General features: G+C 46.9%; 1 protein-coding gene across 1 annotated transcript in view; it reads right to left on the bottom strand.

The window, feature by feature from the left end:
* osbpl3b (oxysterol binding protein-like 3b) overlaps positions 1 to 11,689 on the bottom strand; it is a 29,840-nt gene that overhangs the window by 1,162 nt on the left and 16,989 nt on the right. The window contains exons 3-22 of the mRNA XM_084703290.1: positions 11,394 to 11,510; positions 10,285 to 10,338; positions 9,719 to 9,832; positions 9,322 to 9,486; positions 8,970 to 9,093; positions 8,662 to 8,765; positions 8,097 to 8,189; positions 7,781 to 7,940; positions 6,568 to 6,698; positions 4,974 to 5,078; positions 4,139 to 4,270; positions 3,398 to 3,491; positions 3,022 to 3,266; positions 1,932 to 2,069; positions 1,768 to 1,831; positions 1,568 to 1,646; positions 1,325 to 1,469; positions 563 to 707; positions 343 to 469; positions 56 to 178 (exon numbers count right to left, since the gene is read on the bottom strand). Of these exons, the coding sequence (XP_084559416.1) occupies positions 56 to 178; positions 343 to 469; positions 563 to 707; positions 1,325 to 1,469; positions 1,568 to 1,646; positions 1,768 to 1,831; positions 1,932 to 2,069; positions 3,022 to 3,266; positions 3,398 to 3,491; positions 4,139 to 4,270; positions 4,974 to 5,078; positions 6,568 to 6,698; positions 7,781 to 7,940; positions 8,097 to 8,189; positions 8,662 to 8,765; positions 8,970 to 9,093; positions 9,322 to 9,486; positions 9,719 to 9,832; positions 10,285 to 10,338; positions 11,394 to 11,510 (2,459 nt within the window). The remainder of the gene's footprint in view (positions 1 to 55; positions 179 to 342; positions 470 to 562; positions 708 to 1,324; positions 1,470 to 1,567; positions 1,647 to 1,767; positions 1,832 to 1,931; positions 2,070 to 3,021; positions 3,267 to 3,397; positions 3,492 to 4,138; positions 4,271 to 4,973; positions 5,079 to 6,567; positions 6,699 to 7,780; positions 7,941 to 8,096; positions 8,190 to 8,661; positions 8,766 to 8,969; positions 9,094 to 9,321; positions 9,487 to 9,718; positions 9,833 to 10,284; positions 10,339 to 11,393; positions 11,511 to 11,689) is intronic.

Below are 11,689 nucleotides of genomic sequence, written 5' to 3'. Positions count from 1 at the left end.
GAAAGTTCCACAGGCCATTTAAAGTATGATGAATGAGTGTGCACATTTTGGTTACCGGAAGAATCTGGGTTGATGAGTCATGTGGTTCTCCTCCAGGAGTCTCCTCCTGTCTCTTTGCAGCTGCTCGATCCTCTGTTTCTGTTCCTCTGCAGCCTCAATATCTCCTTCCTCCAGAAGCCTGCCACAGATAAAACGTCCAGGATCTTATTACAGTCGTTAAGATTTCTAACAACCTGCCCCCTAAAGTCCCAACCTCACTGTCGGACAGGAAAGCTGGGACAAAACACTGATGATGCTGGGGGGATGCACCAGTTCAGCATTGCAGGCCTCATGACCTCTGACCTTTGGTCTAGTCGTAGCCTGGTGTCCGTGGGAGGTAGCAGCAGTTTCAGCGAAAGGTCCAATTCGTTCAGCTCCACAGCAAACTTGGTAAAACCATAGTACTGCTCGTGCTCAGCCGGAACGGAATCTGCACACGTGGAAAATACAATGGACTGTCAGGAGGATAGTGGTCGTGTTCTTGTAAAGCAGGTGCGTCTGGTCAAGGTGAGGGTTTTCATACTCGCTCTCCAGATGCAGGTGGCTGAGGGCGGGTCTCCACAGTACACTCCCTCGTGCCACTTCCCAAACAGGGTGTGAATGACCTTCCCCTTCTGGTCCGTGATGGTACCCTCCACCTCGTTCACACTCGAGTTCCAGTACTTTGCCTGCGAACAGAAAAACTGTTTGTCTATTTGTCTAAACAGTTTAATAAGACAAAAGAGTATACACTTGGGTTCACTTTCTGTGAAAGGGTATCAAAAGCAAAGCTGTGGGTATAGGGTGAACGTATTGTTCCTGAATGGATTGCAATGTCTTAAAATGACCAGCAGAGGGCACTGTCGGGCTTCCTATACCTTAAAAACCCCACATGCCAGGGTTAGATACGTGTAAAGAGAACCACTGGAGAGAGGGCTCAGTAATGAGCTCTCTGATGTTTGAACCTGGTATCCCTCCTCACATCAGGAGGCCTTTCAACTCTCCAGACACGACAACCAATTACCTAATTCTTGGCAATGAGCACCAGACCCTCTCAACCAAACATAGAGATGACCTCAACACGGAATGAGACAAAATACACTCACACAACCTATAAAAGGGATGCCTAATAGAAGCAGAACGTTTAACTTTTGCCTACTGCCAGAGGACACACACACCTAAGCAACAATGTCCTAACTTACACATAAATTGCACTAAGCCCTCAGGAGGACAATGTTCTGTATACAGCAACACAGAAAAGGGAAGTGCTGATGTAAAGGGGGGGGGGAGGGGGGGGTCTCTTCACCTTGACGAATGTGATCTTGCACTGGCAGATATCACTGCTGGAGTTCTTGATGGAGATCTCCCCATAGTGCTCGATCCAGCGCTGTCCACTCAAGATGTTGTGGATGCAGGAGGTCACCTTGTTCCACTCATACTGATCTCCAAATCTGAAGGAGGAGGACGCAGAGATGAGGGTGTGCTTGAGTGTGTGTCTATTGGTGCGTGTGTTTATGAGGCTTTTATGTGTATGTCTCCGTGGCCTCACCCAGGGAGAGTGACATAGGTGGTGCCTACAGGAACAATCTCCATTGACTTGCCCCAGAACTTGTTTTTCCACCTCATGTCTGAAGGCATCAATCACAGAACGCAGAAAGAGGATGAATGCTTTAAAGAGGTCCAGGCAGTAGCCTGGGGCTTGTGAATGGGCCTATCAATATTTAGCAGAGAAGCAACGCGTTCACCTACCTTGCCAAAACACAAAATTCTTCGACTCAGCTTGGCACGCTGATATTGGTGGGTGATGACTGACCTGGAAGGACATACAGTGAGGAAAGCACAGTTGGAGAAATGTCAGCTAACGTTGGTTCAACCATGCAAATCATTACATACCGGAGACAAGGAATCTGTACCTGTTCTGCCACAAAGCGGAATCCCTTGTCTGGCCGGTCACACTCGTAGGTCTCTCCCAGCACTGGGTTAAAGGGCTTTCCTCCGGCTCTGTGGTGGCTGGATGCATAGCCAGAAACTGCAAACGTGGCAATGTACACCTGCATACAGTTCAAACACGTCACAGCTCATTGTGTCTGATATGGATAATGAAACATGAGCAACTCTTGGAGCTCTAAGTGCACTTTAAACGCTCCGCACAGCACATTATCTCCAAGCGAATTGGAGGTCGTGAGGACTTAGTGGAGTTTGAGCCAAACTGCCCTTTTGATAAGCTCCTTAGAAACCAATCATGGTGGGTGAAATTCCGTTTCGATTTTTTTTCTCTCCAGGAAGTTATCATTTCCTCCATTTGAGTGTAACAGACTGGAAGATCGCCCACGTAATGTTAGGATGGAAGTTCTTGTAAAAGGCAGCACTGGCACAGAGAGAGGAGCTCTCAACATCACGTCCACACGCTGAACAGAGAGAACGCTGCTCTGGTGGCTCACTAGATCAACAGTGTACCACCAGACCAGGGTAGCTGCTCTCCCCATGCCATGCCATGCCAAGACAAACAAACCACACACCACTATCAACATGGGCGATGCGGAGGACAAGGAGCAGAAGCTAGGGCTGGGCCGGCGTAGATGGTGGGGGATGTGTGTCTGTGTTACTAATGCACAACTGTGGATTGATGGGCCAATTCCCCTGCTGGTGATGCACCGTGGTGAGGCAGAGAAACCATTCAATCACTTTTACAATGTATTTACTGCACCTGTGCCCGTCCTTGTTCTCGGATGTATGCCATTGATCATACGCATGACGCCAACGTCTTTCTTTAACTGACAAACTCCCCTCTGCTTTTAGTGTTCGGGAGGATTGGCCATTATTCCCAGATTTTTTGCCGCACGTGTTTTGCAGCTTTTGACATGACCGAGTGTGTGTGTTTTCTGAAACGGGTTACATTTCACTCAGTTTGCTAGTGTGCTTGTTAGGTTGTCCTATCTGTATTATCAAAGAGGGTACTGTTTTCTCAAACACACTGTGCTACCACACACGTTCCTTTCTCACCATGCGTTCAAAGGGGTCTTGTGTGCTGGCGGCTTTGTCCAGAAGCTCGCTGTACTCCAGCTCCTCACACAGTCTCTGCAGGGTGTTAAGAGGCTCGTTCAGTTGCACGGGCATGGCCACCTTGGAAAGGTCCTTGCCGATGTTATTTTTCAAGACATTCCACAGGCTGACGGTGCTGGTGTCGGGGCTGGGCGCTGGGAGACGAGACCGCCGCTGGCTCACACAGGCGCCGTTCTCCACACAGCCTGGCGGGACAGAGGTCAAAGGGCGGAGGAGGTCAGAGGTCAAGATGGAGAAGGTCAGAGGTCACGTGCCACGCATGCGTTACACGAGAGTGCGTGGTGAAATAAAAGTGAGACGCGAGCGTGAAAATTACCCAAGTTTGGTCTCTCGCCTTCTGTCTCGTTGTTGAAGTTGTCCATGGAGATGTTGTCGCTTATGTCGCTGATGTATGAGTCATCCTCGGAGGCCTGAAGAACATGAGGTGTCATTACAGTTGACAGGTAAAATACAGATTTCAATACCACCCACCTACACGACCCGGGCACTAGGATGCTGGCAAGTCTCTTTCAACTTTCTGTCACAACATAGGGGATCTGGGGAGACTGGGCGGGGGGGGGACAACATTCCCTCAGGAGCCCCTGACACATTAGCACCACACACACACACACATCTCCTCACAGAGGTATTTTTAGATGGGAGTAATTAACTTTATTTTCACATTTCTTCTGCTGGAGCGCCTTCCTGATCCGGCCAGGAAATAGACAGAGAGGCAGAGGAGGAGCGGGGAGCTACAGGAGGAACATTTAGTCTGAGACACGCATCAGACTTAATGAGACACCTCCACATGCTTTTGGTCCAACAGCATGTTCTTTTTTCTTATTACAGTCAGTGTGCTGGAAGTGGAAGTCTATGGTTAGAGGGGGTGTCTATCTTTGGAGGCAAAGGCATATGCAAGGGCCGATGTGTCTGACTGTGCCAGCTCCAGCTCCCCTTCTCGCAGGCTAAACACTTGACATTTGAAGACAGCTAGGTGTCCTGGCGGCTGCACGCTCCTAACCTATTGTGACTCGTAACCTTGACCCCCTCCATTCGGTCAAGCAGAACAAGTACCGACCTCATTCTCAGAAGAGCTGGCTGACAGCAGAACTTCTTGTGCATCGAAGAACTCAGAATCTGTGATGGATGCTCTGCTCTCATTGGAGAGCTGATGAACAAGGGGGCGGGAAGCATCCGTTGAGTCTTGTTCCTAGGAGACAAGATGTCATGTCAATCAGGTTTATGTTCAGATCAATTCAACTAAATAAAAAGAGGATTAAAAGAGAGACAAACAAAATAATACCATAGGTTTAAAGACTTTGCATAATTAGCCAATATGGAATCATCCCACACAACCGTTTGAGACACTCGTCTGGCAATTCATAAAAAAACAAATAAAACACAACTTGGCTGAAAGAACACAAAGAAACCAAAGTCAACAGGCAAAGTGTGATACTAAGAGGTTTGACGTATTGCGTGCACGTTGATTATTTGACGCCTCAATTAGGGGATAGCTTATCTCAGAGGACAGGCCTCAGGACAACAAACCCAACCTGAGCGTTCAAGACATGTCCGGGGACTTGATTAACCAGATCAGTTTGTGCTTCCACATCAGCACGTCTGATGAACCAAACAAAAGTGATTCCTCTAAGGAAATTAAATCTGCCCTGGGAGGAAAACTGCTCCACTTAACTGTTGACAGAAGGATGTTTTACATTTAAAATAACAAACATTTCCACTTTGTGCTTAGTGACGAGTGGGAGATATTATCATCAGCGAGAAGAGAACCAGGGGAGGGCGGTTTGCTACTACACCCTTCCAAGGGAGGACGACAAGAATTATAAAAATGACCATGAGGGTGATTATGATGACAATTGGGAAGGGTGCAATCATCATGCATTTCTGACACCCACCTGTAGGGAATCTGAGAGGTTCATATGGACAGTGGGCTCTACGAGGAGTGACTCAGCATGAATCTTGCACAGACGTTCTCTCAGTTCAGAGTTCTGGGCAATGGCCTGGAAAAACAACCAGTGTTCAGATGGATTGCTTGAGGCAAACAAAAAATGTCCACCCACAACCTCATCATACAACTACCCCCCACAAGCCCACAAAACTGCTGCATTTTTATGCAAACATACTCTCTTTACACCTGCTTTGTGCAGACTAACTTTTTTTTAATCCACTTTTTAAAACTCAGTTAAAATCTCTTACAAAGCTCAAAATGGCAATAGCATACCTGCAAACTCTGAAGGGCTGAAAAAGGTGACACCCCCCCCCCCCCCCCCTAAGGATCGCGCATTCGTGGAATGAGCAACACTGCTAACCGTGTGGGAATTTTTTCTCTCCCTTCAAAAAATCCCCTTCACATGGGTCTTGACCTCGATCTTTAGCCAGGCCCAGCTCCATTTGCACCTTAGCCCTAAGTCCAGCTGTGCTATATAAATTGAATCCCTCTCTTTAAGCTCGCTCATTCTGGAAAACAATGGTCAATATTTTATGTGCTGGACCAGGGCTACTTTTTCATGATCATGAACGTTTGTTAAGGCTAACTCCGACTGCATTAAATCAACGTTAAATGATCCGCCAGAGCAGGTGTTTCGATCACTCATTTAACCAGACACCAATTGGTCTTGTTTCATTACGTGTTCGCAATCAAATTACGAACGTATTTAGCTCCAACACTGTAGGTAGGCCACTGCAACACATTTCGCTGATCTTCCGTTAGCTGACAAGCTGACTAATGTTGCCTTTTCAAAGAAGACGCTGCAGTTCACTTGATTGTGATTGGCCAAATGACTCGCCTGACGTATCACCAAAGATGCTTTATTGTGAAGACGACTGCAGTAGGTTTTTGAAACTCCAGTTTATGGGAAATTGTATAATGAACTTTTCCTATGACCTCAGAAAAATGAATCTCAACCAGCTAAAAAAGAAGACACTGCTTATGTGAAAGGTAAACAACTTCAAAAACCTTGAAAAGTGAACAGCGATAACATTTAGTTATGTGTAGCAATAATTGGTACAAGGAAAGGTTTTACTCATCTGAGGGGGTACATAAATATGGTAAAACATTCACAGGCTACCTAAAGCCCCCCCCTGAAAATGCTAGCAGAGGACCGTTCCTTGTGGGAAGCACAAACCAGCATGAAAGTGTCTTTCAGGCACACTGGAAGTAGACTCTGGGTAGGAGGAGGGAAGCCAGCGAGGACAGAGCTGTGTGTCTGCTCTTTGTTCAGGTGGGCACACATCACTCCACCCACACACCAAGATCCAGTAATCCACAGAGAGGTTTGTCAGCAGCCTTGCACTGGTGTGTCACATTTGACAACGAATGTGGGAGGACAAGGTGTTAGGGAGCCCTTTCAAGTCAGACGGAGAGTACAGCGACTAAAGGCCATCCATTATTTTCTTTAACTGAAAAGCTAGCTGAGGACAGAACGGTGGTTTACGTGTGTGTGGTGGTGAGTGCGTGTGTGTGTGCGTGAGTGTTTTCTTGGTACTTACAGAGGTCAGCGCATTTTTCAGTCCCAGGATCTGTGGGGAGGTAGGGGGGCAGGTGTCCTTGTCCAGCACTTGTTTTAACCTCTCCCTCTCTGCAGTAAGAGAGCTAAGAGCTGCCTTCATAGTGCTGTGCACTATCAGGAGAGAGACGGAGGGAAAGATGTCGACAGAGGGCAAAATAGTGTGTGAGAGTGGCACAAAAAGAGAGAAAGAGAAAAAGTAAAATAGAGAGGGAGAAAGAGAGTGAGAGACAAAGAAACCAATAATGAGATAGCAAGCGAGAGAAAGAGAAAAAGCGAAAGGGAAGAAAACTTTGAGATCATTATCGTCAACTTGAGTTCCTTCTCCAGACTATCAAGCCTAGTATCTTACAGTACCACAGCAGGTTATTACTGAGGTTGGTATGACAGGGATGACCTTGGACTTCCTGTCGGTCCATCAGAGCTAATCATCCTTCCCTTATTCCCATGCATTCTCACAGCAGCTAGTAGAGCTCTTAAATCCTCATCGTGATTGGACCAGAAATGTTCTCCATGCATTATATGGAATCAATCGAAGACAAAGTGGCATTGTCTCATATCTGGGGAATTAGCTATTTTCATATCATCCGAGTTTATGTTTTAAATGAAAGAGTAGATATCCATTATTTGTTCCATTGAGCCATTAGAGTAAAAAAAATAAATAATAATAATAATAATAATATTATAAAAATTCCACAAATAAATTGGGGTTCATTTTAAAAGCCATTCTGGCCTCGGGCATAGAGAAAGAGATGGGCCTGGTGACACTCCTTCAGAGTAATCATCTATTTACTGAGCTTTTAACAACAGGCCTTGCTTGCCAGCCCTGCAGGTTTATGAGCCTAAAACTTCTCACTTAGCAACGCTGCCAGGAGAGGGGGGGGAAGAAGCCACATCCTACAATTCTAATGAGTAGAACGTGTGACAAACTACAAGTAATTAGCATCTGTCACACCTTCTTGAACGTAAGCGCCATTCAGTAAAAAACAACACTGTTTGTAATCTTACTTGCAAATAAGGCAAACTGGGCACACAGGCATAAAAACAGTACTTCGGAGAGAGAGAAGGAACTTTGACGGGGCTGAGTTCTCCAGGAAAACCAGGCAGACAGTCAAAAACATGACTGTCACATCCAATCAGGATCAAACCCACTCCAATTAAAATGGCCAGCTCGCTATGACGTTTCAATGACTCACAGTTGCTGGCAACACGACAGAAGTCTTCCTGCAGCTTGGCTACATCGATTGGGGAGTCCAGGGGTTCTGCGTAGGCCTTCTCGTTCCCCAGGGCTGCTGTGGAGAGGTTGGGGTTGGAGGCGTGCAGGCGGATGGAGCCTGAGGAGATGCAACTGGGCACCTGGGAAACGTCGGGAGAAGAGGAGAGAGAACTAAATGGAAAGCAAGGAAATGAGTAGAGTAGCCGAGAATGATGGAGGAACAGCGGAAGGAAGGAATTGTGTGCCGAGTTTGGAGTGAGCTGACTGAAAGCACCTCCACGCTTTACTTCCTCTACCTGGAGAGTTGATTTGGCATCTTTGTTGTAGTTTTTTACACGCCATTTTCTTGGAGCTCTTTTTTCCTTTTTGGGGCTGTCATACGTCGAAGCCTTTAGAACGTAGAGAACAAATACAAACAATGATTCTATTATGATCCTTGAAGAAATGTCTCTTGTATGCTGACAGGAAAAAGAAAAGAGGACAGAAAAAAGAAAAGAGGTCTATCTTTGGCTGTGGGCTGCCAAGGAGGATATTACAAAACCACCAAAATGGTGTAAAAATATATTCCTGTCAAACTAAAATAAAGACATTGTGTTCTAAGAATACCAAGATTACCTGGACAACGTGCCAGTGGAGTATTTACAATATAAAATCAGTTTTCCAGTTTCATAGTTATAAGATTAAATCTTGAACGAGGATTGTATGTTTCCAAACACAACCTACATGAATGACATTCATGTAGTCTGTGGGTTTGACTCTGTGGTGTTACATACTAGAACCAGAGGGGTTGCATAAGAGTGGATGGGGGGGGGGGGGTCAGAGGGCTTGGGGGGAAGGGAGGGGGGGTTGCAGAAGGCTCACCTGCAGGGCATTGATGGCCGGAGCTGAATATGTACGATGGAGGACCTCCATACTCTGCAGCAGGTGGTTGAGCTCCAGCAGGTAGGACTCACACAATGACAGGTCTGGAGAGATAGAGGGAGGGGAGGAGAGAGAAAGTCAGGGAGAGAAAGACAGAGATAGAAAGACAGGGAGAAAGAGAGAGAGAGAGACAGCGGTAGAGAGAGAGACGCGTGCAAAGGAAGGAGGAAAATCAAAGTTAAAGGGGGTCAGTGAGTGCGTGAGTGACTTATCTGCATGAGTAACGCTGCTGACAGACAGTCATTTACCTTTGGAGCATTTGTCCATGTCATTGGAGGACTGGAGCCAGGCGGCGACCTTGGACTGACTGGTGCAGTTGACTGGGAAGGAGCCTTGCGCAGGGGCTGAACCCTGTCTGGCTATAGAGGCACGCTGGACCACACATAACATGTTAAGCACCCTCAAATTAAACCATACATAATCATACACTCAATATACTACATAGGAAACTTAGAAATAGTACATAGGATACTGAGAAAAGACAACGCACAAACAGACAATTATGGATAACTGTGACAGCATTTCAGAGAATATTTTTTTCAATATAATGCACTACATCTGTTTGAGAGAGGCTGCTTCAGGTGTAGTGCAGTGAGGTACCTTTCTCATAGTTGCCCCGTCAACCCTGCTGGGGGAGCCGGGGGGGGGGAAGTGGGGGTAGTAGAAGGCCTTCTCTTGGGGGTACATGGCAATCTCATTCTGACGATACAGCCGGTGGTGGCGCAGCTTAGACACCCATTCATCAAACACCTCCTGGGAATTGATCTATAGGGGACGGGGCGTGCGGGATGGGGACAGAGACTGTAGTAAGTATTCACCTCAAAGACAGGCAAATAGAGGAGAAAATCCAAACAAGCTGCAGTCAGTGTTGTGTGATCCTTCTCTGTCCTACTTTCACATACACCGGACTTCAAAGACGAACCGTCCCCAGAATCAGAACAGACAATTATGACTCATAAAGGTCAGCTCTTTTATTGCTGTCGGTCACGTTCTTTACCTTCAGGTGATAGATGTTCTCCTCCGCGTCGAGATCGATGCACTTGGCTTTCTTCTTAATGGCCATGACGGAGAGGCCCACGTCAATGCGACCGTGCAGCTTCCCCTTCTGAATCTGAGTCGGGGGAAGACAACACGTTTACAACCCTCGACTTACAGTCCAGCGACACCATGCTGCCCCATGTAGCTGTCGCACAGTTAGCACACCCTGCTGCAGCCCAAAGATTACTGAGTCACTGTTTCCTCTATCTTAGACTGACTTGTATAACAACACCTCAGACAACTTTGACGAGTGTGTAGGTTTGATTTACAGCCGCTCCAATAAAATCACCAAGTATATACAAGCCCCTCACCAACCAGGGAACCCGAAAGACACAGTATAGATGTGATTCACATTTAAATAGATGTGACTGGACTGAACAGGCATGGGGGCTTTTATAATGACAGAGCAGGTATCATCCAGATATTCTAGATTAGTGAAGTGGCAGCACCTATCGTGTCTTTTGTCCTAACTAGCTCTGATTGGCAGGTCCTTCGAGACAAGAAGACAGGAGCCTTTGTACTCACGTCAGCGCCACACTTGGCATACTTCAGGATGCCCTTGTCCAGAAAAAAAAACCTCTGTCGAGACAAAAAGAGAGAGCGAGACAGTAAAGAGATACAGAGCGAGTGAGCGAGGGAGGGAGAGAAAGAGGAAAGAGAGAAAGAGAGAGAATGAGAGAAAAGAAAGTGCGAGAGAGGGAGAAAGCAAAAGAGAGAGAGAGAAAGGGTAAGAAACACATCATACTCTGAAAGCAGGCTCAAACGCACCGTGGCAGAGGCAACTCGGATGGATAGTTTCCTGTGTTGTTAATATGCTAGTAATGTGTGTACTCTGTGTAGTGTCTGTGACACATTGGTCATTCTCCCTGCCCTGTCTCTAGTCCAATGGTATCATTATTACTATTCTTCTTTCTCTTTTCTCTCTCTTTCTCCACTCTCTCTCTCTTCCTCCCCTCTCTCTCTCTTCCTCAAACCCCCTCCTCCCTCTCACAAACACAAACTCGCACACACACACACTGTCTGGCTTCTATCTAGTGTTTATGTCCTTGGCGTCACATCACTGGGAGTATTAAAACAGTGTGGGCTGAGAAAGTAAACCCACTGTGAGGTCCAGGCCCTGCCTCAGCCCTGACTGTGAACACAAGGACTGCATACACAAAACAACACACTCCAAAGGCTGGGAATCCACGCACACTACTGACCAGCAGGTCATCAGCTAATGCATCTTCCAGAAACACTGGGGAATGTCTAGTCAATGTCATCACACAGGGAGCAACCCTTTTAGAGAGAGGGGGAGACACAAGGCATCGACCCAGGACATGCCCTGCGCTACTCAGAGTACTACTCTCATCACCTCATTCAATTAGTCTAAAACACAACTGACTGATGTCATCAGATTTCCCAGCAACTTGAAGAAACGTTAAGGAAATATGGACTTGTAAACAGTACGCTGTGATTTGGGAATGGAATCGAGATGGGATTATAAAGGCGTAAATCTTGTTAGTCTGAGGGTGAGAGAATGTGGGTGGTGTAGGGCCGAGTCTTATTCCTGAGAGCATGGGTGAAGCCTCATCTGGTGCTGCTGTACCTTGGGGGCAGTTTGGGGCCGGGTGTCGTTCCTGAGAGCTTCCTACCTTGTGCCAACCCTTCATGGGCCACTTCCTCCTCTTCAGCATGAAGCCCTCCTGCTTCTGAGGCTCCTGGACGTTGGCAAGACCTCCTCGCAGGCCCTCCACAATCTCCCAGCTGTCCTGGGGGACACAAAAGGACACACACACACACACACGTACACACACAATGACTAGTCAACACACAGTCACTCCCCTCCCCTGAGGAGCTTGGAGAACATGATTAATGTGAACCACCAGCGTCATGCTCAAGGTCACAGCAAGAACCATATTGAGATTCATAATTAGTGCGAAGTGCTATC

Source organism: Hypomesus nipponensis, chromosome 2 (genome assembly GCF_054491055.1).
Source record: "Hypomesus nipponensis isolate SF chromosome 2, ASM5449105v1, whole genome shotgun sequence".
NCBI classification, from domain to species: Eukaryota; Metazoa; Chordata; class Actinopteri; order Osmeriformes; family Osmeridae; genus Hypomesus; species Hypomesus nipponensis.
The sequence above is the reverse complement of the archived record's forward strand: the minus strand, read 5'-3'. Positions and strand labels throughout refer to the sequence as shown.